At 40.6% G+C, this 25,788-nt stretch overlaps 1 protein-coding gene across 2 annotated transcripts in view; it reads left to right on the plus strand.

The window, feature by feature from the left end:
• DLG2 (discs large MAGUK scaffold protein 2) overlaps nt 1-25,788 on the plus strand; it is a 1,427,480-nt gene that overhangs the window by 693,192 nt on the left and 708,500 nt on the right. For both annotated transcript variants that reach the window (XM_052662441.1, XM_052662442.1), the window contains one exon: nt 11,090-11,214. In XM_052662441.1, coding sequence (XP_052518401.1) covers nt 11,090-11,214 — 125 coding nt within the window. The remainder of the gene's footprint in view (nt 1-11,089; nt 11,215-25,788) is intronic.

Below are 25,788 nucleotides of genomic sequence, written 5' to 3' on the forward strand. Positions count from 1 at the left end.
GGGGGGTTGGTCCATCTTGTTCCTGTGCTTGGAGCACTCTCCACCACCGCACTGCCTCACGTCCCACTCCTCATCTTTACCCTAGGTCTTTCCTCACTCTCACTGAACATTTTTGGACAATTTTGTCTCTATCTTTTGTCTCTTTCTTCCCAGGAAACTTCAGTGTCAGCCACAAAGTACTCTTAGCTGGATAATCACTTTAATACGTGCGCATGATTGGACTCTTGCGAATTTCCATGTTTATCAGTGTTGCTCCATCTCTGAAATCCTGACCCGAAAACCCCATCGTGTCCACAGCCTGCTACCCCTTCTTCTGTTCCCAGGTCCCCATAAATCTGTCGTTTGACCTTGTCGTGACCTCAGTCTATATTTCCAGTCTCTGGGCATCCTCTCTGCTTCTCTTTTCCTGTCCTTCCTGATATATTACTCATTCCTTTAAGAGTCAGCCACATTTGCTTTTCAATCCTCAGCCCGAAGGCTATCAAGCCTTTCCTTTTCACCATTCAAGATTACTAAACTCTGTGGGAGAAAATCACGTAATCACACTGACAATGTCCCACCTCTGCTGCTCAGCAGACCCCTACCAATTCCAGTGTCTCTATCTTGCCTCACATCTGCAATTCCAGCCATTTACTGCTTTACTTAAGTCTCGAAATTCATTCTAGACTTTTCCCTTTAATGTCCTGACATCTTAAATATATAGAGCAAAGACATCAGGCAAGACCTCCTTCAGCTTCCTTCTCATCTACCTCAAAAAGGTCCTTTAACTTTATTATTCCAACTGAAAATAGCCCTGTTAACTTTATCGAAAAGGAAGACAAAGTGGGCCTGGTAAAAAAGAAAAAATATCTTTTTCCCAACCTATGGCTGAGTCATGCTGTCTCAAAGACCAACTTGGATTTGTTCTTTTGCCAAAAAGATTTTAGATCAACCCTGGGATTTCTTTGGAAGGAATGATGCTAAAGCTAAAGCTCCAGTACTTTTGCTACCTCATGCGAAGAGTTGACTCATTGGAAAAGCCTCTGATGCTGGGAGGGATTGGGGGCAGGAGGAGAAGGGGATAACAGAGGATGAGATGGCTGGATGGCATCACTGACTCGATGGATGTGAGGCTGAGTGAACTCCGGGAGTTGGTGATGGACAGGGAGGCCTGGCATGCTGCGATTCATGGGGTCGCAAAGAGTCGGACACAACTGAGCGACTGAACTGAACTGAATGTTTGTGTGTTTCTAGATATTTTTATAAGGAAAAAGTTAATGATGGACTTACTCAAAATGACAAAAGAAAAAAGATCTGTAATTCTAATGTCCATGAGCAATATTAACATGTTGATGAACATACTTACAAATTTTTGCTATGCATATATTTTAGAAAGTGAGATCGAAGTTTAAATCCTCTACTGTACTCTTTTTTCTTTATCTGAGGATGCACTGTGAAGGTCTTTTCATCTCATGGTAACTCTGTATCCCTTGGTACAACTATGCCACATGTACTTAACCTATGGTAGTTCTCAAAGGATCTGGACTCTAGACGGTCTTCCTCAGTCTTCCTTTTTCAGGATTTGGCTCTCCTTCTCTCTTGTATGCTTATTCTTCCTTCCCATGGGCTTCTTCCCCATAGTGCATGCTGTGTATCCCCCCACACACACCACATTCTAAAATCTTTTACTACCCTGCCTCCTTCTCATCAGGTGCTGCCGCATACCTCACCTAAGGACAGAACTCTTCCACAAGAACACAGATCATCTTTACTATGTCACTCTTTTACTTCTCATCAATTCTTGGATCTCTTGGATTCTGGCACTCTCCATCCACCTGTTTGACGAAACTACTTCCTCTCTGCCATCCCCTTAAAACATTTTGCCTTAAACCATGACTAACCCCCAAATGCAGATCTCCCGATAGCTGCTCTACTCTGTAGCGTCCAGAAAAATACTGTTGAATAAAGTGAACGTTGCGACATCCTAAATGCAACTCCTAGAAGTCGGAACTGGGTGAAAATAGACAACAGGCATTTCTTATTCTTGGGCTAAGACCTTTAGCCAAAGATACATGGATTGTTAGCATGTTAAGGGGAAAAAAAGGAAAAATTTGTTGTTGTAACCACTGTAAGCAACAGTGGTTAGGAATGTCTGTGTTACATTCATATCTTTATAAAAGCCTAATAATGGGCCTGGGGCCATTCATCTTTTAATATTACAATATGTTAGAGAAGATAGATGAGGGAGACTTTGAATGACTTCAATAGGTAATAGCTATGAAAAAGTTATCTTTATTTTCTGTGCTATTCAAGATCTACTGCCCAAAATAAAATTGCTTTTAGTACAGTTTAGAAAATTATTTTCCAAATAATAGACCTTTCTATCAAGTAATGTTTTTATCCTGTCATATAGCCTAGAGAATTCTTTATTTTAATCTGCTACTATCTGTTTTAACTTTAAAAAAAAAAAATCTTTACCTGCTTATATTGGTCACCATTCTATTATATCTGTTGATCAGTGGTCAAGTTGTACACAAGCAATTTACAGTCTATGTGCATGTCAGAAATTAAATATAATTATATACTTGAATCAAGACTGCCAGGAGAAATATCAATAGCCTCAGATATGCAGATGACAACACCCTTTTGGCAGAAAACGAAGAACTAAAGAGCCTCTTGATGAAAGTGAAAGAGGAGAGTGAAAAAGTTGGCTTAAAACTCAGCATTCAGAAAACAAAGATCATGGCATCTGGTCCCATCACTTCATGCCAAATAGATGGGGAAACAGTGGAAACAGTGACAGACTTTATTTTCTGGGCTCCAAAATCACTGCAGATGGAGACTGCAGATATGAAATTAAAAGACACTTACTCCTTGGAAGAAAAGTTATGACCAATCTAAACAGCATATTAAAAAGCAGAGATATTACTTTGTCAACAAAGGTCCGTCTAGTCAAAGCTATGGTTTTTCCAGTAGTCATGTATGGATGTTAGAGCTGGACTGTGAAGAAAGCTGAGTGCCAAAGAATTGATACTTTTGAACTGTGGTGCTGGAGAAGACTCTTGAGAGTCCCTTGGACTGTAAGGAGATCCAACCAGTCCATCCTAAAGGAAATCAGTCCTGAATAGTCATTGGAAGGACTGATGCTAAAAAGCTGAACTCCAATACTTTGGCCACCTGATGTGAAGAACTGACTCATTGGAAAAGACCCTGATGCTGGGAAAGATTGAAGGTGGGAGGAGAAGGGGACAACAGAGGATGAGATGGTTGGATGGTATCACTGACTCAAAGGACATGAGTTTGAGTAAACTCTGGGTGTTGGTGATGGACAGGGAATCCTGGCGTGCTGCAGTCCATGGGGTCACAAAGAGTCAGACACAACTGAGTGACTGAACTGGTACTGAACTGATATACTTGAAAATAACACATGTATTTTATTTTGTAGTATGTGTGTATGTGCTTAGTAATTTAGTTGTGTCTGACTCTTTGTAGCCCCATGGACTATAGCCCACCAGGCTCTTCTGTCCATAGAATTTTCTGGGCAAGAAGACTAGAGTGAGTTGCCATTCCTACTCCAGGGGACCTTCCCGACCCAGGGAGTCCACCTGCATCAATTGCATCTCCTGCATTGGCAGGCAGATTCTTTGCCACTAGTGCCACCTAGGAAGCTCATTATATAGTCTGCTGCTGCTGCCAAGTTGCTTCAGTCGTGTCCGACTCTGTGCGACCCCATAGACGGCAGCCCACCAGGCTCACCTGTCCCTGGGATTCTCCAGGCAAGAACACTGGAGTGGGTTGCCATTTCCTTCTCCAATGCAGGAAAGTGAAAAGTGAAAGTGAAGTCGCTCATTTGTGTCTGACTCTTAGTGACCCCATGGACTGCAGCCTACCAGGCTCCTCCATCCATGGGATTTTCTAGGCAAGAGTACTGGAGTGGGATGCCACTGCCTTCTTTGATTATATAGTATAAATTATAGTAAATAAAAATAAGTACCTGCTGGAGCAGATATGCAGATGAGAGACTTGTATATTGATATTCTTGGTAGAAAGTGAAAGGAACATATATATCCTACTGAAGAGAAGGGAATGCACAGAAATATTGGGGTTTGTAGATGAAATACCAAAATTCAATGCATCAAAATAGGTTATGGATACTGAAAGCTTAAAAAGATAGTGTTTGAGTCTTCCTTTATCTAGCGTTTATTTACTTAACATTCTCAATGCTTCCTACCTAGCCATCCTTTCTCCCGTATTTAGAATATGTAACTAAATTATCTTTACAAAGAGAAGTAACATATGATAAAATTGTAGGCCAACATTCATCAAAAAATACTTGTTGGATGAATAGATAAAGGTATGAATGAAAGACTGCATTGTCTTACTTCCGTTTGCCGTTATTGCCCTCATGTTTAGAAGGACACTTGTAATAGTGCAGTATCCAACCGAAGGAAATGAACTAATATTGATTAACCTTCACACACCTCCCAGCATCTATGCTCAGTGCTCTGCTGGTACATATATCATTTACTTTGATCTTTCTAATAATGCTGTGAAGTAGTTACTATTATGTACATCTTACAGACAAGAAAGCTAGGTTCAAAGTTAAGAAATGTACCTAATGTGAAAAACAGGTCTGAATGGTCCAAATCCATGCTCTTCCATTACAATTTTTTAAAATATTTTTATGACACTGATAAGAGTGGTATGGGTTCTTTTCAAAAAAATTTCATAGTTTGTTGTTCCTATTTTTTTTATTTCCTTACCATCAAATTATTTAACCCAGAAGAGACAATATGACGTAAGAGGGGAAAAGTTGGTGTTTGAAGCTTAAAATATCCTGTTTGGATCTGAATTCCACTATTTACTTGCTTTCTGTCTTTAAGTAAGTTGCTTCACTCTTCTTAACCTCAGGGTTTTCTTTTGGTTTTAATTTGTTTTTGTGTTTTGTTTTTTAATACATGAAAAGGGGAAAAATACTGTCCATCAGATAGAGGATTCAAAGAAGCCTAGCTCAAAGTTTAGCATAAAAAGAAAAATGCAATTAATGTTAGTTCCAGGAAGAAAAATGCAATCAACGTTAGTTCCAAAAAGAAAAATGTAATAAATGTTAGTTCCCTTGAGGACATTTTTAGTATTTTATTAAGAATTTTATAACCTAAAAAAAGTCTCTCCCTCTTAAGTAGTTTGAGTTATTACTTAAGCAGTTTTACTATTACCAATTAGTAATTCATAAATTTCTTAGTAAAAAGCAAGTCTTTTTAAAAATATTTTAGTGGTGATCATACTTTAATTAAAATTTCATACTCAATTTTTCCCTCTCACATTTGTATAATGAACATTTTCCATTATCATTAAATATTGCTGCAGTTTCCATGGCTCTAAAATATTCCCACATTCAGATAGACATATCACAGTACTTTTAAACTATTTCTCCATTGTTTGAATGTTTCCGATTACAATTTGGTTTCTGTTTTGTTTTTAGAATTAGAAGCATGATACTGCCACAAATCTTTGAACACAAGTCATGGCACAGGTCTCTGGTTATTTCTTTAGGATAAATTCCTAGAACTGAATTACTAGATTAAATAGTATTTGAAAATAGGAACCTCTGACAGTAAAAGAAATTCTTTGTCCATAGAACCTCCTGTAAATTCATATGATTATGATAACACCAAATTTTCCTCTTCTTTTTTGTAACCCCATTTTGGGGATAATTTTCTGTTAAAGAACAATCTTTTAATGAAAAGAGAATTCTCTGAGGATACTGTGTTTATATTTGCAACCATCATTTAAATGTTTTATTTTTCATTTTATTTGCACTAAATGTTCTTTTCATTTTGGTATTTTATTTTTTTTTCCCTCTGAGAGTTGATAGAGTGTAGTACATGAAAGAGAAAGTACCACTTGGCTAGGCAGTGGGCGTGGACTGTGGCAGTGGGCTTGGGCTTCTGTTTCTGAGGATACTGGTATTTATATTTACAGCCTTCAGTTAAATGGCAAATGTTCTTTTCCTTTTGCTTTTTTGCCTTTTCCCTGAGAGGTGACAGAGTATAGTACATGAAGGAGGAAGTGCCGCTTCCTAACCCACTGGCTAGGCAGTGGACTTGTGTTCCCGGGGGAGAGTCAGCCAGTGTGGAGGAATGGGAACCAGAAGAAATGATGGTCCCAGGCAGCCGCATGCTCACACATGGGACTCTGCCCAACTGCGAGGAAACAGCAGCCCAGCCAGAACGCTACACAGAGGCTGCCCTCACCCACGTGGCCCCTTGCAGTTTCCGCTGACTGTGTCAAGTATCAACACTCAGTTAATCAGGCACCATTTTCAGGATCTAAGGCTGTCATCCAGGGATCTGCCTGTTCTCATGGAGAGATGGCTGCGCAGAGGACAGAGGTTCTGGGCTCTGCCCTTGCAGCTGGCCAGCTCTGGGATGATTGTCGGGGGGATGGGAGAGATTCTGCCATGGAGAACAGCAGGCAGTGATTTCACTGCTGCTTTTTATCTCTCCCTCTCTCCACTGAACGCTGCTGTCTGGGAGCAAAGGCCTGAAAGGGCAGGCTGGGTGAGAATAACAAGGGGAGACGGGGAAGCACTTTAATAATTTCCTTAGCTGAATTCAGATGAACCTCTGCTAAAGAACTACTGTGACTGGCCAGGCCCAGCTGTCAGGCTGGGGAATCCTTGGGATCAGAAACACGGATCCAGTTATACTCTGTCTCTACCTGCCTCTTTTCATTGTGGGTTCTGATTTATTCCTTTCCTCAGAGTGGATTCAAGGACAGAATTTATCAGTAAAAGTCCAAACCACCATATTCTCCATATCTGTGTGTTCGTTGTTCAGTCATATCTGACTCTTTGCAACCCCATGAACTGTAGCCCACCAGGCTCTTTTGTCCATGGGATTCTCCAGGCAAGAAAACTGGAGGGGTAGCGATTCCTTTCTCTAGGGGATCTTCCCAACCCAGGGATCGAACCCAGGTCTCCTGCCTTGCTGGCAGATTCTTTACCATCTGAGCCACCAGGGAAGCATATTCTCCATATTAGAGTCTAAAAGCAATGTTTGTGTGTTGCTAGGTTGTCATCAAAGCTATCACTTCAAAGATCTGTGAATCCATACGATAAAACAATGTAGCAGTGACCTACATCCTCCTCTAAAGGCTCCTATGGCATTCTTTTTTTTTTTTTTTTTTCTGTTGGCAAGAGTAGTTTTCCTGCAAGTCCAGCCAGCGATCGAGAAGAATCCTTTGAAGTCATACAGCCTAACCTCTCAGTAGATGTCTGGGTCTCTTATGATGTCTAGTGTCTAGCCAGCTACCCACTGAGTAAAGCTCCTCCCTCCCTTGCAAAGCAGGCTATTCCCAATTTGAACAGCTCTCGTCTCCTCATTCATCCTTCAGCTAAGCCACAATTTGAATTTCTGGCCTTTCCATTTTTATTTTGGAGCCGCACAGAACAAAGTGACTTCTATATTAATCGTGTACTTGTATTGTGTCTTTTCTGACTCTTCCCTTTGGAAGAATATTCTCAGCAAATGTGTTTGTCTGTTCATTCATTTCATCAAATATGTAAGGAACAATGTGCCACCCAAGGCACCAAGGGACAAAGGTGAATAGTATAGTTTCTGCCTTCTATAAGGTCAGTGTGAAGGAAAGAGAGACTGATAAATATACAACTTCAAAATAACACAGTGCATAGCGTAGCTAAGCTGAGAAATCTACAAACTCAAATGCCATCTGAACCATCAGGGAGAGTGGGAGATGTCTCGTAGAGAAAGCAGTGTGAGCAAAGGCCAGAGATGAGTTATCAAGTGGACTGTGCAGGCAAAAGCGAGCAATTCAGTGTTCCTGGGGGCCAAAATATAGAGGAAGTAGAGTGAGTATTTTTCTCGAATGACAAAGTCTTAAGTGCCCTCTCCCAAGATTTTGATATCTTCAGGAGAAAGCTTTAGAACATCTTCCAGTCTGTGCTTGACTCTTTCCTTACCCCGTTAATGAAGAAATTGGAATTGTTGAGGTGCTAACTCTAGTAAGACCAATATATTCTAGTTGATGTTTTTGGAGCTAGACCCAAATTACATTGAAGAAACTTATCTTCCCGTCTTTTCCTTCTGAAACCCAAGGTCTCGTAGAAACTGCCTCATTGGTGGCTATCGACATGACAGTGTAGTTGAGGTGAAAGTGGAAGTGAAGTCGCTCAGTTGTGTCCGACTCTTTGCAACCCCGTGGACTGTAGCCTAATAGGCTCCTCCATCCATGGCGTTTTCCAGGCAAGAGTACTGGAGTGGGTTGCCATTTCCTTCTCCAGGAGATCTTCCTGACCCAGGGATTGAACCCGGGTCTCCCGCACTGTTGGCAGACGCTTTATCGTCTGAGCCACCAGGGAAGTAAATTATGCTTCTTGCTGTGATCATTGTCGCCTTCTTGTCTGTTTCTTGGACCTGGCATACACCTTGTCACTTCAGGGATTTTACGTATGTGCTTCCCTCTGCTTGGGACACTGTCCTCCTCTCCAACTCCCACCCTTCGCTCATTAAAAGAAGCTAACCACTCTCCACCTTCAGGAAAAGTCCTTGTGTTTGGATCTGTTAGCCACTCCAGCACTCTGCACTTGTCCTTCATATGCCTCATAAACTGATAGATTCAGGGCTGTAGCTCCAAGGCTTAGCCCAGTGCCAAACTCAAAGCTGATATTTAATAAATATTTAATACATACATTGAGGCAGAGGAACCAGAGATCAAATTGTCAACATCCATTGGATTGTAGAAAAAGCAAGGGAATTCGAGAAAAGCATCTGCTTTATTGACTACTTGAAAGTCTTTGACTGTGTAGATCACAGCAAACTGTGGAGAATTCTTAAAGAGATGGGAATACCAGACCACCTTACCTGTCTCCTGATAAACCTGTATACAGGTCAAGAAGCAACAGTTAGAACCAGACATGGAACAATGAACTGGTTCAAAATTAGGAAAGGAGTAAGACAAGGTGGCATCTCTAGGAGTAACCTAGATAGCGTATTAAACAGCAGAGATATCACTTTGCCAACAAAGGTCCATATGGCCAAAGCTATGTTTTTTCCAGTAGTCATGTATAGATGTGAGAGTTGGACCATAAATAAGACTGAGCCCTGAAGAATTCTTTCAAACTGTGGTAGTGGAGAAGGCTCTTGAGAGTTCTTTGGACAGCAAAGAGATCAAACCAGTCAATCCTAAAGGAAATCAAGCCTAAATATTCTTTGGAAGGACTGATGCTGAAGCTGAAGTTCCAATACTTTGGACACCTGCTGTGAAGAACCGACTCATTGGTAAAGACCCTGGTCTTCCCTGGTGGCTCAGATGTTGAAGTATCTGCCTGCAGTATAGAAGCTCTGGTTTCAACCCCTGGGTCAGGAAGATCCCCTGGAGAAGGGAATGGCAACCTAGTCCAGTATTCTTGCCTGGAGAATTCCATGGACAGAGGAGCCTGGTGTTCATGGGGTCGCAAAGAGTTGGACACAACTGAGCAGTTAATACTTTCACTTCTGATACTGAAAAGATTGAGGGCAGGAGGAGATCAGGGCGATGGAGAATGAGATGATTAGATAGCATCACTGGTTCAATGGATATGAAGTTGAGCAAACTCTGGGAGATAGTGAAGAACAGGGAAGCCTGGCATGTTGCCATCCATGGGGTCACAAATAGTCATGACTTAGAGGCTGAACAATAGTCACAAATACATTCATTATGTGGCTGCTCTTAAGTAGTCAGGTAATACCCAAGGAACGTTGAAGTTTTTCAAAGGAACAGAATTAGAAGTCAGAAGTACAAAGACGTGGGATTTTAGCAGCCATGGTTGAATCATTAACTTCGGCCTTTTAGTGTATAATTGTGAGAACAACCCTCTGAAAATTCAGAGTTTAATTAGTTCGGTCAATAAAAATTGGTAAGATTTACCTTGACATTTGCAGTGGTAGTATAACTGTCAAGTTATACTTGATCTTAACACCGAACTTCTCTAATTGAGTACCCTAATTAATTTTTCTGGATTAACAACTAATTTCTTATTCCTCATCTCTTTTTACCCATGAGCAGAACTTAATCAAACAATCGTAAATTTAGTAAGCTGTATTTGTTGTAAGAGTATATAAAGAAATTAAATATCCAGTGAGAAGGGACTGGTTAAATGACCTTAGGGAAATATTTAGTCACTTAAATGGATAATTATAAAGACTTTCTAATTGTATAAAAATGACTGAAAATATAAAGTGAATAGGAAAAAAAGGAACATAATATGGAAACAAAAATGTATCCATGGAGATGGAAATTAAAAGAGAATATGAAAATAAGAAATAAGTGCAATGGTTTGTGAATTTGAGGGAGACATTTAATTATATATTGCATGCAAATTTTAGAGGGCTATATGTACATTGGTTATCAATTACTATCATCTACAGGAGTAAGCATAAAAGCTATATTAGAATATAAACTGTTCAAATTTACATGCTGCAACAATAATGTCTTCCTTGTCTGTATCTATAGCAAATTAAAACCTACTTATTAATGAAAAGTGTCTCACATTTGCTATGACTCTAAAAGGGGCCATTGCCTTCTGAAGTCAAAGTTCCTATTAACAAATAGGAAAATACACTTATTTGATGGATAAAAAATATTAGAGCAACAGTACCAGAAATAGCAGAATGGAAACACCCAAATTTCACTACTCCGTCAAATCAAAGGTTTTCCACATAAGCTGTTTCCGTCTGTTCTTTTTTGTATGCATGTATCATTTTTATAATGGACCATAATTATCTTTTGCATTTTCTCATATTGCACAGTATCAACTTTTATTTCATCATGACCATTTTATCTAATAAAGGCTGCGTTTCTTAGAAGCAAAAATGCAAGGCCCTTTGAATAAGCAGAAGCATGAAACACTTGAATTCTTGCAATGCAGGGACAAACCTGAGTGTTTTCCCCTGACCTTCCTTTGTCTGCTGATGGTGCAGTTTATGGCTTTGCATACAAGGCTGTTATCACCTGATTTCCATTTGAGTGGTGAGATGATAACGCAGAGTACAAGGGGAACTAGGTTTAGGTGACAGCCACATCATTTAATATCTACTTATTGTTTCTACAGGGAAATTCTGGCCTGGGATTCAGTATTGCTGGAGGGACAGATAATCCCCACATTGGAGATGACCCTGGCATATTTATTACGAAGATTATACCGGGAGGTGCTGCAGCAGAGGATGGCAGACTCAGGTAATGATCTGAAATGTTAGAATTATTTGGAAAATAAATCTGCCACATCAGTGAGACATACCTGTGCTTTGGAGAATAACAATTCTCCAAAAGTTCTGGACTTGAAAGAAAAGACTGTCAAAGCAAGCTTTCTGTAATGACTTTCCGGATCTCTTGTTGAATTTCAACTAGTATTTAATTTGTGTTTGTTGATGGCTACCGCATTCAGCACTGGGCCAGGCAGTGCGAGGATGGAATATGGATGTCATCTTTTGTTCCATGGGGTCTTCAGTCTGGTAGGAAAGAAGAATAATATGAGCTGATGAGCAAATAGTAAAATGTGTAGAAAAGGCTATACTGTAAGTAGTATTAACACAGAAATGCCATATTATGCACCTGGTATGTATCCACGGATTTGGGATGGAAAGAGTCTAAAAAGGTATTCCATGAGAAGATTCCAGGCTGAGTCTTATAAAAATAAGATTTTACTAACCTCACAAACAAGCAAAGAAGGAAACCACTGGTCTTCCAACCAGCTGAGGTTAGAAATAGAGCCAGATCCTGCTCAGGATACAATCGTAATGGCTGGCGCCAGGGCCCCTCTCTTTAAAGAACTAAAGATTGGGACTTCCCTGGAAGTCCTGTGGTTAAGACTCTGTGCTTCCAATGCAGGGGCTCAGGTTCAATTCCTGGTTGGGAAACTAAGATCCTAGATGCCACATGGTCCAAAAATTAAAAAAATAAAATCTAAAGGTTATTTGTCAAAACGAGAGTCACCTACATGGGGCTCTTAGTCAATAATATAAAATTGCATCAGAAGTCAAAACCCCAGCTAAAAGAATTATAGACTGAACAAGTAGGAGAGATTTCCCCTGAGGAAAACATGCCCCAGCATTATTTTAGCATGTGCGTGCCGAGTCAAATCCAACCCTTTGCGACCACATGGACGAGGACCACTAGGCTCCTCTGTCCATGGGGTTTTTCGGGCAAGAATGCTGGAGCAGGTTGCCATTTCCTATTGCAGGGGATCTTCCCAACCCAGGGATTGTACCCACATCTCCTGCGTGTCCTGTTTTGCAGGCGGATTCGATTCTTTACTGCTTAACCATTGGGGAAGCTACTAGATTATAAATCCCTTAGGTCAAGCAGTTATATATAGACGTGAGTTCATAAATACTTTCTGAATGAATGAGTGAATGTTTGCATGAATGAATGAGTAAAATGAGAAGGGAGAGGAGGGTAAATCAATAAGTAGGGAGAGAGGGTCGTGCAGACCAAGACCGACAGTTACGAATAGTTTCAGCTTGCATATGTGTGTATGTGTTAAGCTGCTTCTGTCATGTCTGACTCTTTGCAACCCTATGAACACAGCCTGCCAGGCTCCTCTGCCCATGGGATTCTCCAGGCAAGAATACTGGAGTGGGTTGCCATGCCCTCCTCCAGGGGATCTTCCCAACCCAGGGATCGAACCCTGGTTTGCTATGTCTGCTGCATTGGCAGGCAAGTTCTTTACCACAAGCACCCCTGGGAAGCCCTTGGGCTGCATGGAACCGCACTGAAAACTGTGGCCTAAGTGGCAGATATGTAAGCTTCATTGCTATTCCTCAGGGTGCTTTTGTATGAAGCATAAAGAGGCCGGCTTGCTGATTTTTATAAAGCAGCCAAGAACACTTTTTTGGTCTCCAGCTGTTCTGATGCAGTGATTATTTTTGACAGCTGCATCTTTGCAGTTTGTCAAGGAACATCACACCTTTTTTCAGGTACATCTGCATCTCCTATCAACAAGAAAGGAAATGAGTGGCACTCCCACAGGATTCACATGCTTTTTGATGATAGAACCTTCAGGCCGAATTGACAAAACTGATTTCCGGGTGAGGGGACGACATCCATGCTGCAGAGTGGGAGATTAGAAATAGATGTGTAATTCTAAGAGTCATGGTGGGGGTAGTATTTGCTAATATTGGACCCTGGAGAACCTCCATTTTTTGTTTCATTTATTTTTTAATTTTATTTTGATTTATTTTTTTAGCACCAAGAAACATTTTGTATTGGGGTACAGCCGATGAACAATGTTTTGATAGTTTCAGGTGAACAGTGAAGAGACTTAGCCATACATATACATGTGTCCATCCAGTCCGGTACGTAACATTCAGCAGACTTCCATGTGCTATACAATAGGTCTTTGCTGGTTACCATTTTAAATACAGCAGTGTGTATATGACCTTCCCGAAGTCCCTAACTGTGTCTCCCCCCCCAGCAGCCATAAGTTCATTTTCAAATCTGTGAGTCTTTCTGTTTTGTAATTAAGTTCATTTGTATCATTTCTTTTTAGATCCCACATATAAGGGATGTCATATGATATTAGGAGAAGCTCCATTTTAAAAGTTCAGAAATAAAGTTGTTAGAGGAAACTTCAGAAAAGTGGACCATAATCATTGTTTCATACCGTTCTTTTTTTTTTTAATTCTTTTTTTTTTTTAATGTGTACTTTATTTTACTTTACAATACTGTATTGGTTTTGCCATACATTGACATGAATCCACCACGGGTGTATACAAGCTCCCAAATCCTGAATCCCCCTCCCACCTCCCACCCCCATACCATTCTTTACCTAGAAGTAGGGAAGCTTTCACCTCCGCCACATTTCCGCCCTAAGCATTGGATAAAATGGACTTTATGTGATTATTCTACAGATAAGAATGAAAAATGGCATCTCTGAGAGTGCCACCACTCTGCGTATGCCTGCAGAGATAAAAGGAAGTTCTGCTGTGTTGAAAGCATTATTCAGTAGTTGTAAAGAACATAATCATGATGGCCGCTAACATTTATTAAGCTTGCATCACGTGTGGAGCACTGTGCTCATGGAGGAAGGCTAGATAGATAGGTGGGTGGGTGGGTGGATGGATGGATGAATACACAGACTGAAGGACAGACGGACAGAGAATGTCAATAGAGACGTAGACACACACACACACTATTTCATCTACTTAAAACAGCCATGTGAGGTAGTTATAGTCAGTATGGCCATCATAGTATGGACTTAGGAAATTAGGAATTAAATTGTTTAAGATCACACATCTATCTTTGAATACATTCCAAAATCTGCATGTCACTTATATACTCTCTAAACTCTTGTTCACTAGTAGAATCCCCTACCTCATGGGACCTTGGCCTAAAAATTCCCAAATAAAAAGTTTTACACCTGCTAATGGGAAATGCTGAACTCTGCGAAGTTTGCTATTTTTCTACTGAGCCACAGTTGTTTTTATTATGAACTCTACCCACGGGTCTTTGTCTTGGCTTCCTGGAATCAGGGAGTGGGGATAGTATTTGCTAATATTGGACCCTGGAGAAGTTCCACTTTTTTGTTTCATTTATTTTTTTAATTTTATTTTTATTTATTTCTTAACACACACACACAAAAACATTTTGTATTGGGGTATAGCCGATTAACAATGTTGTGACAGTTTCAGGTGAACAGCGAAGAAACTTAGCCATACATACACACGTATCCATTGTCCCCCAAACTGCTCTCCTGTCCAGTCCAGCACATAACATTGAACAGTGGGCTATGACTGTGTGTGTGAATATTGCCCGGTGAGGTTGTGCAGTGAATGACCTGAAAAACTCTGAAGAGTGATCCTGGCAGGAGCATTTCTCCAACTCACATCACAGCCTTGTTACCTGCGTGAGGACAGCTCTGGAGTGGGCCTCCAGTTCATGATAGAGCCTTACTACTACCGCTGAGACTGTTTCCCACCTTACTCCTTTCTGCCATGAACTTGGATGGTTTAGGGGCATCTGAGAGCTCAAGAATACCAGTTGAAAGTCTGGCATTATGATATGAAGGATAGACTTCAGAATTCACCTTTTTATCTGGTTCAAAGCCTACATTTTACAGATGGGGAAACTAAGGCTCAAACAAGTGATTTATCCTGAAGCATCAGTCATTCAGGGGTCAGTTTTAACTAGGCTCCAACTGTCTTGACTCAAGAAAATAACATTCTAACGTAGTGTTCAGTGTCAGTAACACCCAAGGCCATCTAAGAAGTCTTTTCTCAGTGTGGCAGGAACACTGAAGCTGGACCAGCAATGTGTGAAGAGTACTTTCTATCTCACCATTAGTCTTTTTGAACAAGGTAGCAACACATAAGGTAGCAATGAACTCTGGAAAGATGTTGGTTCTAATACCTGAATATAAACATATTTGGTTTTGGAAAAATTCAACTTTTAGGTGCTGTTTTCTCATCTATAAAGTGATTACAATAATACCTATTCTGAGGAGTCAGATAATCGAAGTCCCTAGCTGTACCAAGTAACTTTCAGCGGCATTTGCCCCTTTTCCTTACCAGCCCTCTCCTCTCAGTAGTCTTTCCTCTGTCATTTTTCCATTCCTTCTTCTTTTCCCTATGGTGTTCTGTCCCCTCTCCTCTCATCCTTTCCAACTTTCTTTTAGTTCCTTTTCATCCTCTATGGCCATCCTGTTGCTATCTTTTCACATCCCCTTTTCTCTTGATGATAACATTGAATTAAAACCCATTTACCTATGGTACTTAAAGAGTGTCTATGTTTCTCTTCTCAAGTTTCTAATACAATCAATTGAATCTGCTGTTTCCCTTACTGAAAAACTAAGCTCACAAACTAAACATAGTTCTGTTTTGTTTTTCAACCTGACAAATTGTTTGGTCTATCCTATGAGTTAGAGACTCATAAAAGTTTTCTAATGTGTACTTCTCATTATAAATTTTATTTTGACAATTAAATAATACTTGAAAGAGAAGCTGAAGCCTAGAAAAGTGAGGTGATGCGTCTGCTCCAAGGAGAGTAGTAATCTGGGCTCTATACTAGTGGATAATAATTAGGTCAATAATCATAATAGCAAGGACAACACAATACCTCAATGTGCCAACAACTTTTCTGACACATTAGCTCATTTAAGGGGCATAACTTGATGACAGTAATATTATTACTCCCACTTTTTAGGTAAGAAAATCGAGGAACTGATAAAAGCGGTTAAGTACCTTAAGAAGGTTGTACTGCTAGTACATGTTGGAGCCATAATTTGAACCTAGGCAGCCTGGGTCTAACATCCATGTATTTGTGTTCTAAGTTATCCTGCAGGGTGGGAGAAATGCTATTTCAAAGACACACGGTGCTAAGCAGCATTCTCAAAATGCCACTCCTCAGGATTCCACACACTAATCCATACAACCTGTGACTATGATGAGCTGTCACTCCTGTGATTGGGTTACATTGTATGGCATAGTTGACACAGGATAGGGAGAGTATACAGGTTAGCCTGATCTAATCACGTGAGCCTTAACAGTGGAGAGCTTTCTCTGGCTGGTAGCAGAGTGGAAAGTCGAAGAGATTCAGAATCAGTGAAGTACTCAACATTGTTCCTGGTTTGAAGATGGAGGAGGCCATATGAAAAATGATGAGGATGGCCCCTAGGAGCAGAGAGAGGCCCCAGCTGATAGCCAGCAAGGAAGCAGGGACCTCCATCCCACAACTGCAAGCAATCAAGTCTGACCACAACCACATGAGTTGGAAGAAGACCCTGAACTCCAGATGAGAATGTAGCTCGGTTGACACCAGGATTTAAGCCTTGGAGGAACCTGAGCAGAGATTCCAGCCCTGCTAGGCCAGACTTCTGACTTACACAAACAGTGAGCTAATAAATAGGTCATGTTTCAAGTTGCTAAACCTGTGGTAACTCTATAAGGAGGAATGATGCACTAACATCTACATTATTCTGGGAATTCTGAGTTCGTTATGAAAAGCCTTCCTGTGCGTCCTCAGTCACACCCAATGTAGAATGAGTGTGCAGGTTTAAGATGCATATGAAGTGAGAGGTGACTTTCTCCTTAGTTAGATCAGATTCCAAACTGAACTCAAGTCTCAGTGGTTGCCTCAGAGGAGAGATGTAGGAGAAAGAACATGCTATTTGGTATAGCAGATCTGGGCTTCAAGTTCTACTTTCTAGCTAAGTGACCTTGGACCTCTTTTGAAGCTGTCTGTGCTCCAGGTCCCTCACTGGTAAATTGGAGGTAGGAACATGTTTCAGGAAGCTGCAGTAAAGATTAAATAAAATAGAGAGTGTGAAGAAGTTGTGTAAAATTCAAAGGCTCCCAACACCACCCCATCCACAGAAGCGGTCATTTCACAGAAAATTGAACTTAAGCCACAAGGCTGTGACAGGCAGGAAGGGACACTTATGGAGAACAGAGTTCTAAAATGACCTTCAGAGGCCCCATCCCCTGAATACGGGAGGATATGTGAGTATGCTAGTATGTCACTCTTATGATAACGTTTCTTTTTGTGACAGAAGAGATTTCATAGGTGTAATTAAGGTGCCTAATCAGTTGACCTTGAGCTACTTAAAAGGGAGATTATCCCTTGTAAGGAGAAAGAAATGGCAGCCCAATCCAGTAATCTTGCCTGGAGAATCCCATGGACAGAGGAGCCTGACAGGCTACACAGTTCATGGGGTCGCAAAGAGGCGGACATGACTGAGTGACTTCCCTTCTTCACTTCATCCCTTGTAAGCCTGATCTAATCCAAGGAGTACCGTAAAAGTACAGATTTACAACATTGTAAATCAACTATACTTCATTAAAAAAAAAAAGAAGGAAAGTACAGATCCCGTTGATCTGGATGAGGCAAACTTCCATGTCAGTCAAACAGCTGATTTCTGCTAATAACCCCTTGAGCTTCGAAGAGAACCCCAAACTTCTGAAAGAGTACAGTTAGCTGACACCTTGATTGTAGCCTTGTGGGACCCAGAATAGAAGAGTCCATAAACTGTGTCCAGATTTCTAATCCACTAAAACTCTGAGATAATAAATGCATAGCGCTTTAAACTGAAGATGTGTGATAACCTCTCATGAAGTAATAAAAAGTTAGTATGAACTCTACGGCATTCTGGACCCTGAAATTGTGCTGTAGACGGGCTTGTCTCTGCCAGCACTACCACACTCTGATCTTCAGAAATACTGATCAAGCTTCCTGGCCAGACTCACACACATGGAGGCAATATGTGAAAAGCATTCAGAAACAAGGGAGTGGATCAAGGTCAGAAATGGAGAAGAAATGGTCCCTCAAGGAGAGGGACAGCAGAGACAGAGATTAGCTGAGATATCTTGTTACAGCTGATGGCTGGAGATTTGAACCTGGGGTGGGAGAGAGGGAGAGTCAGAAGCTCTAAGGAAAATGTGAGATAAGGGCTAAGTTAAAAGGCCAGCAAGACATCATGTGATGGTTTAAAGGAATTTCTTTGGATAGTGATTTTTCCCCTGTGCAGCCTCTTTTTAAATATAATGTATTGTGTACATATTTTTATGAATATGATAATTGTCCTTTTGGGATATGTATACAATGCAGAAGGGTAGACAAAAGCTACACAAAATGCAACATTTTCATTTTTACACTAAATAATATCAACATCTTTGTTGATACAAAAGTATTAATATTTTTCTACAGTTATTTCTGGTATTTTTGCTATTCTATTGGTCTTTAGTTTAGATCACACTATATATAATATTTAGCATTTGTTTAACTTTGCATAACTTTATTTCATAAACTTTTCCCTATATCATTTTAAGAAAAAAACCTTTACATATATTTTAATTTCTGTTTAATAATATGTTTACTATATACATTGTTAGGAGTTTTAGGTTATTTTCAGTTTCTTAGCATTTTAAGTAACTGGCGATCTTTTGGAAGACATTACTGACTCTGTTTTTCATAAATTCTTTAGGATATATTTCTAGCAGTAGAATTTCTGCATCAAAAGGTATGCACATTTCAAAGAATTTTGACACATATTGCTAAATTTCCCTCCAGAAAGATTCTAGTTCCACCAACAGTCTTAGAGAGGGCCTGTTTTACGATATATCATTAGCATTTCATGTGCTTGAACGTATATGATCTGGGGCTATTGGCCGAGGCAAACACTGGTGCCTTTCCTTGCTTTGCTTTGAATTTATTTGATTAACAGAAAAATTGAACTTTAAAAAAATGTAACAGTCATTTATATTTTTTCTTCTAGAAGTAGTTATTAAAGTTTAATAACATTGCTTATCTTTAATGTAAGAACATTAGGTTTTCTTCCAGAACAAAATAGATATATTTCCGTGCGTTGAAGCATGATTTTTGTTTCAACTTTTGTATTTGAATCATGAAAGTGCCCTCTGCGTGGCCTCAGGTCCCAGGATTGCAGAGGGCCAATACTGATCTGACATCTGGGGAAGAGCTATCGCACGGCAGTCTCTGTTTGATGGTGCAGAAATGACATTCTGCACGGCAGTGCGTTTATGAAAGCCATTCACAGCACAAAAGCAGCATGCAGCAGCAGGCAGAAGAGATGGCTGCTCGTCAATCTCCTGACAGTGACACAAGTTAACCCCTTAGCCCCCAGCATAATCATTCCTACTCCCAGACAAGACGGAGAAAACTTTTTTTTTTCCTCAAGTTCATTGCTTCATTTGTTCCTTCTGTGTCTGTTTACAGCTAGGGTTGGCTTTGTCCTCATGAAAGCAAAGAGAACACAACCCCTGTGTTCTAAACTGCATTGTCCTTCGGTTGACATTTGTCAATTCATTGCTTTGTTTTTTCATTATATTCATTAACTCGTAATTTTTAAATAATTACATGAAGTGGAAAAGAGAGGCAAAGGGGAAGAAAAGGGAAAGATAAAGGAAAAGGAAAAAGAAGAAACGTTAGTGATCATCAACGATGAGAACATCCCATAACTTGGGAATGGAGAGCACAAACCTAAATTTAAACGTTTGTCTGTGCCAGTGAGAAGCGCTAAACAGAGCAAAGGGAGTGATTTTCAAGCGTCACAGTCTGAAACTTACTCCCAAGACCCACTTTCAGACTGTTTAAGGAAATAATAAATGACTAGTACATGAAACAATAGAAGAGATTGCAAAATCCACAGAGAACCTCTTCACATTGAACTTGCATTAGTTTGGATGATGGCGAACAAAACCCTTGAGTTACCAAGTCCAACATGTCAACTTCCATCAAAGGGGTAATCCTCGCCCCAAATAATTGTGATAATGCCTAATGCTAAATTTTCCATTCAAAGACAGAGACTCTCAGTGTTTTCAAAGCCACCTGGACTTCTTTTTCGTTATTGTTTTGAGGCAAAAGCAGCACGTAAGCCCTACTGTTGCCCTTAATGAGATCATCCTCATGAGAAGGGTGATTTCATTATCCAGGGCAAATTACAGTTGGATCTGATGAGACTCCTTCTTATCCTTCCATCTCTGCCCACAGAAGGGAAAGGAGTAAGAGAGCATAGTCCCCTGTCCTTTGATTTCCTCGGTCAATATTGTGTGTGTAGGCTTAGTCACTCAGTCATGTCTGACTCTCTGCAGTCTCCTGGACTGTAGCCCACCAGGCTCCTCCATCCATAGGGATTCTCCAGACAAGAATCCTGGAGTGGGTTGCCATGCCCTCCTCCAGGGGATCTTCCCAACCCAGGGATAGAACCCGGGTCTCCCATATCGCAGGTGGATTCTTTCCCATCTGAGCACCAGGGAAGCCCTCTATCAATATGAGCAGCCCTAACTATGTTGAGAACATGCTTAGACAAGAAAAAATCAGTTCGCGGATAGTTCTGTAGTACCTGGTAATGACAGGTCCTCAACACTTTAGAGCTGTTGTCGTTCAGTCTCTAGGTTGTGTCTGACTATGTGACCCCAAGGACTGCAGCATGCCAGGCTTTCCTGTCCTTCACTATCTCCTGGAGTTTGTCCAGCTTCATGTCCACTGAGTTGGTAATGCCATTTAACAATCTCATCTGCCGCCCTCTTTTTCTTTTGCCTTCAATCTTTCCCATGGCTGCAGTCACAATCAGCAGTGATTTTGGATTCCTAGAAAATATATCTGTCAGTGCTTCCACTGTTTCCCCTTCTATTTGCCATGCAGTGATGGGACTAGGGGCTTCCCTGATAGCTCAGTTGATAAAGAATCCACCTGCAAAGCAGGAGACCCCTGTTCGATTGCCTGGGTCAGATGGGACTAGATGCCATGATCTTAGTTTTTTTAATGTTGAGTTTCAAGCCAGCTTTTTCACTCTCCTCTTTTACCCTCCTGAAGAATTTCTTTAGTTCCTCTTCACTTTCTGCCATTGGAGTGGTATCATCTGCATATCTAAGGTTGTTGATATTTCACCTGGCAATCTTGGTTCCAGCTTGTGATTCATCCAGCCTGGCATTTCACATGATGGTGACTGCAGCCATGAAATTAAAAGACACTTGCCCCTTGGAAGAAAAGTTATGACCAACCTAGACAGCATATTAAAAAGCAGAGACATTACTTTGCCAACAAAGGTACATCTAGTCATGTATGGATATGAGAGTGGGACTATAAAGAAAGCTGAGCACTGAAGAATTGATGCTTCTAAACCGTGGTGTTGGAGAAGACTCTTGAGAGTCCCTTGGACTGCAAGGAGCTCCAACCAGTCCATCTTAAAGGAGATCAGTCCTGAATATTCATTGGAAGGACTGAAGCTGAAGCTGAAATTCCAATTCTTTGGCCACCTGATGCAAAGAACTAAATCATTTGAAAAGACCTTGATGCTGGGAAAGATTGAAGGTGGGAGGAGAAGGGGACGACAGAGGATGAGATGGTTGGATGGCATCACCAGTTCAAAGGATGTGAGCTTGGGTAACCTCCGGGAGTTGGTGATGGGCAGGGAGGCCTGGTGTGCTGCAGTCCATGGGGTTGCAAAGAGTTGGACACGACTGAGCAACTGAACTGTGAACAGAATGGGAAAAAATATTTGCAATAATATAGCAGATAGTGGACTTATATCCAGACTATATAAAGAACTTTTATAGCTCAACAACAGAATGACAAGTAACCTAGTTAGAAAATTGGCGAAGGATTTGGAGTAATTTCCTACTGCTGCCATCAAAACCACGGTGGCTTAAAATAGCACAAATTTATTATCTTATAGTTCTGGAGGTCAGAAATCCAAAATCAAACTCACTGAAATGAACACAAGCTGTTGACAGGGCAGCTCCAGAGGAGCTCTGGAACAACCCATTTCCTTTCCTTTTCCCGCCTTCTTAGGGCCACCTGAATTTCTTGGCTCATAACTGTTTCCTCCATCTTCAAAGATCATCAGTCCAACCTTTGCTTCTGTCGTATCTCTTCTCTGACTATGACTCTATTGTGTCTTTCGTTAAGGATTCCTGTGATTACTTTTAACTTGCCTAGATAATATAGGATAATTTCCCTATCTCACAATTCTTGTTTTAACTGTATCTGTAAGGTGGAGCTGATGGTAAAGAACTTGCCTGCCAATGCATTAGACAAAAGATACCTGGGTTTGACCCCTAAGTTGGGAAGATCCCCTGGAGGAGGGGATGGCAGCCCACTCCAGTAGTCTTGCCTGGAAATTTCTATGGACAGAGGGGCCTGGCGGACTACAGTCCACGGGGTCACATAGTCAAACACGACTGAAGCAAGTTAGCATGCACATACATAAAGTCTCTTCGGCCTGTGCTATAATATATTCACAGGTCAGAAATGAGGACTTGTACTTTTTGAAAGACCATTATTCCGCCTACCACAGATTTGAATAAGTATTCTTTGAAAGAAGATTTAAAATGACCGATAACACGTAAAAAGACTTTCAACATAATCCTGATGTCCATCAACAGATGAATGGATAAAACATGATATATTCTTACGGTGGAATATTATTCAACCATGAAAATAGATGAAGTTCTAATGCATGCTACATCAGTAAACCCTGAAACAATATCCTAAATCAAAGAAGCCAGATACAAAAGGCTACATATTGTACAATTTTATTTCTATGAAATGACCAGAATAGGGAAACCCATATAGATAAAAGTAGGTTAATGGTTGTCAGGGTCTGGTAATGAACATGGATTTCTTTTAGACATGATGAAAGTGTTATAAAATTCCCTCAAGCTAAGGACTGCACAGTCTGTGAACATACTAAAAAAGATCACTGACTTGTATACTTTAAAAGGGCAAATTTTAAAGTATGTGAATTATATCTCAACAAGTCTGTTATAAAAATATCCAATTTGCTGGCATAAAATATTCATCCGTATTTATAAATCTGAGAATTTATTTCTAGTTTCCAAAAGCCCTTGACTTCTTTGTATTGCTGTCAAGTTATAGATTTATTTCATCTGAAGTTCCATCGTTTAGAAAAGTTCGTGAATCTGTTTGCCAAGGAGAGAAAACTTGTGATTTGGACTCCATGCCTATATGGCCTAATGAATCTTTAAAGCAGGCAAATATCAAATGCTATTCCCATTTCCTAGACAAACTAGCAGATATTTGACCTTGTGTCCTAACTGCTAAAGTATCCATAATTTACAAAAATGATCTTATATGTAAAGTCTTTATTTTCAGAAGCCAAAGATGTATTAGTGAAGTGCATTAAAATTTAGGAGGATTAATTCAGACTGAGTTTTTCAAGTTCAGTTATCCAAATACAATTAAGGAAGAAAAGAATATATGGGTTTTTCAAAAGAGAACAATAAGGTTATTGAAACATAGATGTGGTGGTTCATATCCCCTAAGGCTGATTCCATGAGGCTGTAAACATTTTGAATTAATTCTATTCCATGCTTTGTGTAGAGGGATCAATTTCTGACCTTGTTTGTAGGTCTAGGCCCAAACTTCCAGTTCAGACTGAAAGCTAACAAGATGCACGGCTTTGGTGATGGTAAGAGAGAGACCTGGGCATCTCTGCTATTAACTAGCTCTGAGACCTTGAGAGGGTTCCACAGCCTTCTTAACCTTAGCATCTTTCTCCATAAAATGAGTATGGTAGAGGATCTTTGGGAATTTTTAGTTTAAAAATCAAATTCTGTTTATTTATTTGACTTTTGTTGACAGTCTGAGACATTCAGAATTCTATTACCATGGCCAGGAGATCAATCCTTTGTTTTGATTAAATCTGTAACTGTGAGAAGATATGATGTTCATTACATTTCTGTAGCAAAGAACTGATCATGACTTAAATGCTGAGAAGTCATTTATTATTATTTATTGTAATAGTCTCCCAGAAGGAATATTGTTATTCTAATATTCTAAAACTATATTTAATTTGATTTTTGCAAATAACTCCTTGGGATCTTTACCAAAAGCAAAATGGTTTCTGGGAGGGAGAATGGTGGTGGTGGTTTAGTCGCTAAGGCGTATCCCACTCTTGCGACGCCATGGACTGTAGCCCACCAGGCTCCTCTGTCCATGGGGATTCTCCAGGCAAGAATGCTGGAGTGGGTAGCCATTTTCTTCTCCAGGGGATATTCCCGACCCAGGAATTGAATCTGGGTCTCCTGCAGTGCAGGCAGATTCTTTACCGACTGAGCGATAAGGGAAGGCCCAGGAAGGAGGGGAAGACACTCACATTTTCTCCTGGTTTCTAATTCAGTGATAACTCTAGTTATTTCCAAGAATGGCTTTTTAAACAACTAATAAATTATGTCATTATTTAGAAATGCCCAATAATGTGGTAAGCTTTGGGCAAGCATCAAATCATTGCAGATTGGCTTAACAGATGCCAAAATCATACATGTATTTTATATATGTAAATATATATGTACTATATGTATATATATTTATATATAGTAACTAGATCTAGTTTACATAGATATATATAGAGAGATTATATATATATATCAGATCTAGTTACTATTTTTTTCAATTTCTATACAATAGCTATGGCAACAGCAAAATGGAGACTTACATATCACCTCCCATATTCCAGATAAGGTTTGTCTTCACAGTGCCCAGTTCAAACCAGGTGATCTTTGCCTACATGCTGTCCCTCCACTCTCCCATATCCCCTCCCCACCCACCTCTGTACATTGTACTTTAGTTTCCTAAATGAAGCTGAGCTGGAAAACCAGGTTAAAATTTAGAATTACTGGACTTCCCTGGTGATACAGTGGATAAGAATCCACTTGCCATTGCTGGGGTTAAAGTGAAAGTCGCTCAGTCATGTCCGACTCTTTGCGACACTCTATACAGTCCATGGAATTCTCCAGGTCAGAATACTGCTGTGGGTAGCCTTTCCCTTCTCCAGGGGATCTTCCCAACCCAGGGATGGAACCCAGGTCTCCCATATTGCAGGCGGATTCTTGACCGAGTGAGCCACCAGGGAAGCCCGAGAATGCTGGAGTGGGTAGCCTGTCCCTTCTCCAGTGGATCTTCCTGACCTAGGAATCGAACCGGGGTCTCCTGCACTGCAGGCGGATTCTTTACCAACTGAGCTGTCAGGGAAGCCCCCTCAATAGGGGATTCTGGGGCTGCATGGGCCAGAAATGCAGGGGACACAGGTTTCATTCCTACTCCCAGCAGATCCCACACGCCTTGGAGCAAGTGAAAGTGCGTGTGGCACAGCTTCCGAGCCCACACTTGAGAGCCCGCAAGCCACAGCTGCTGAGCCTGCATCCTGCAGCTACTGAAGCCAGTGAGCCTAGAGCCTGTGCCCCACAGCAGGGAAAGCCACTGTCAGGAGCAGCCCGTGCACCATGGTGAAGAGGAGCCCCTGCTCAGAACAGCTGGAGAAGGCCTGTGCACAGCAGT

The sequence above is a fragment of the Budorcas taxicolor genome, chromosome 25, assembly GCF_023091745.1.
Source record: "Budorcas taxicolor isolate Tak-1 chromosome 25, Takin1.1, whole genome shotgun sequence".
In the NCBI taxonomy this organism is placed as follows: domain Eukaryota; kingdom Metazoa; phylum Chordata; class Mammalia; order Artiodactyla; family Bovidae; genus Budorcas; species Budorcas taxicolor.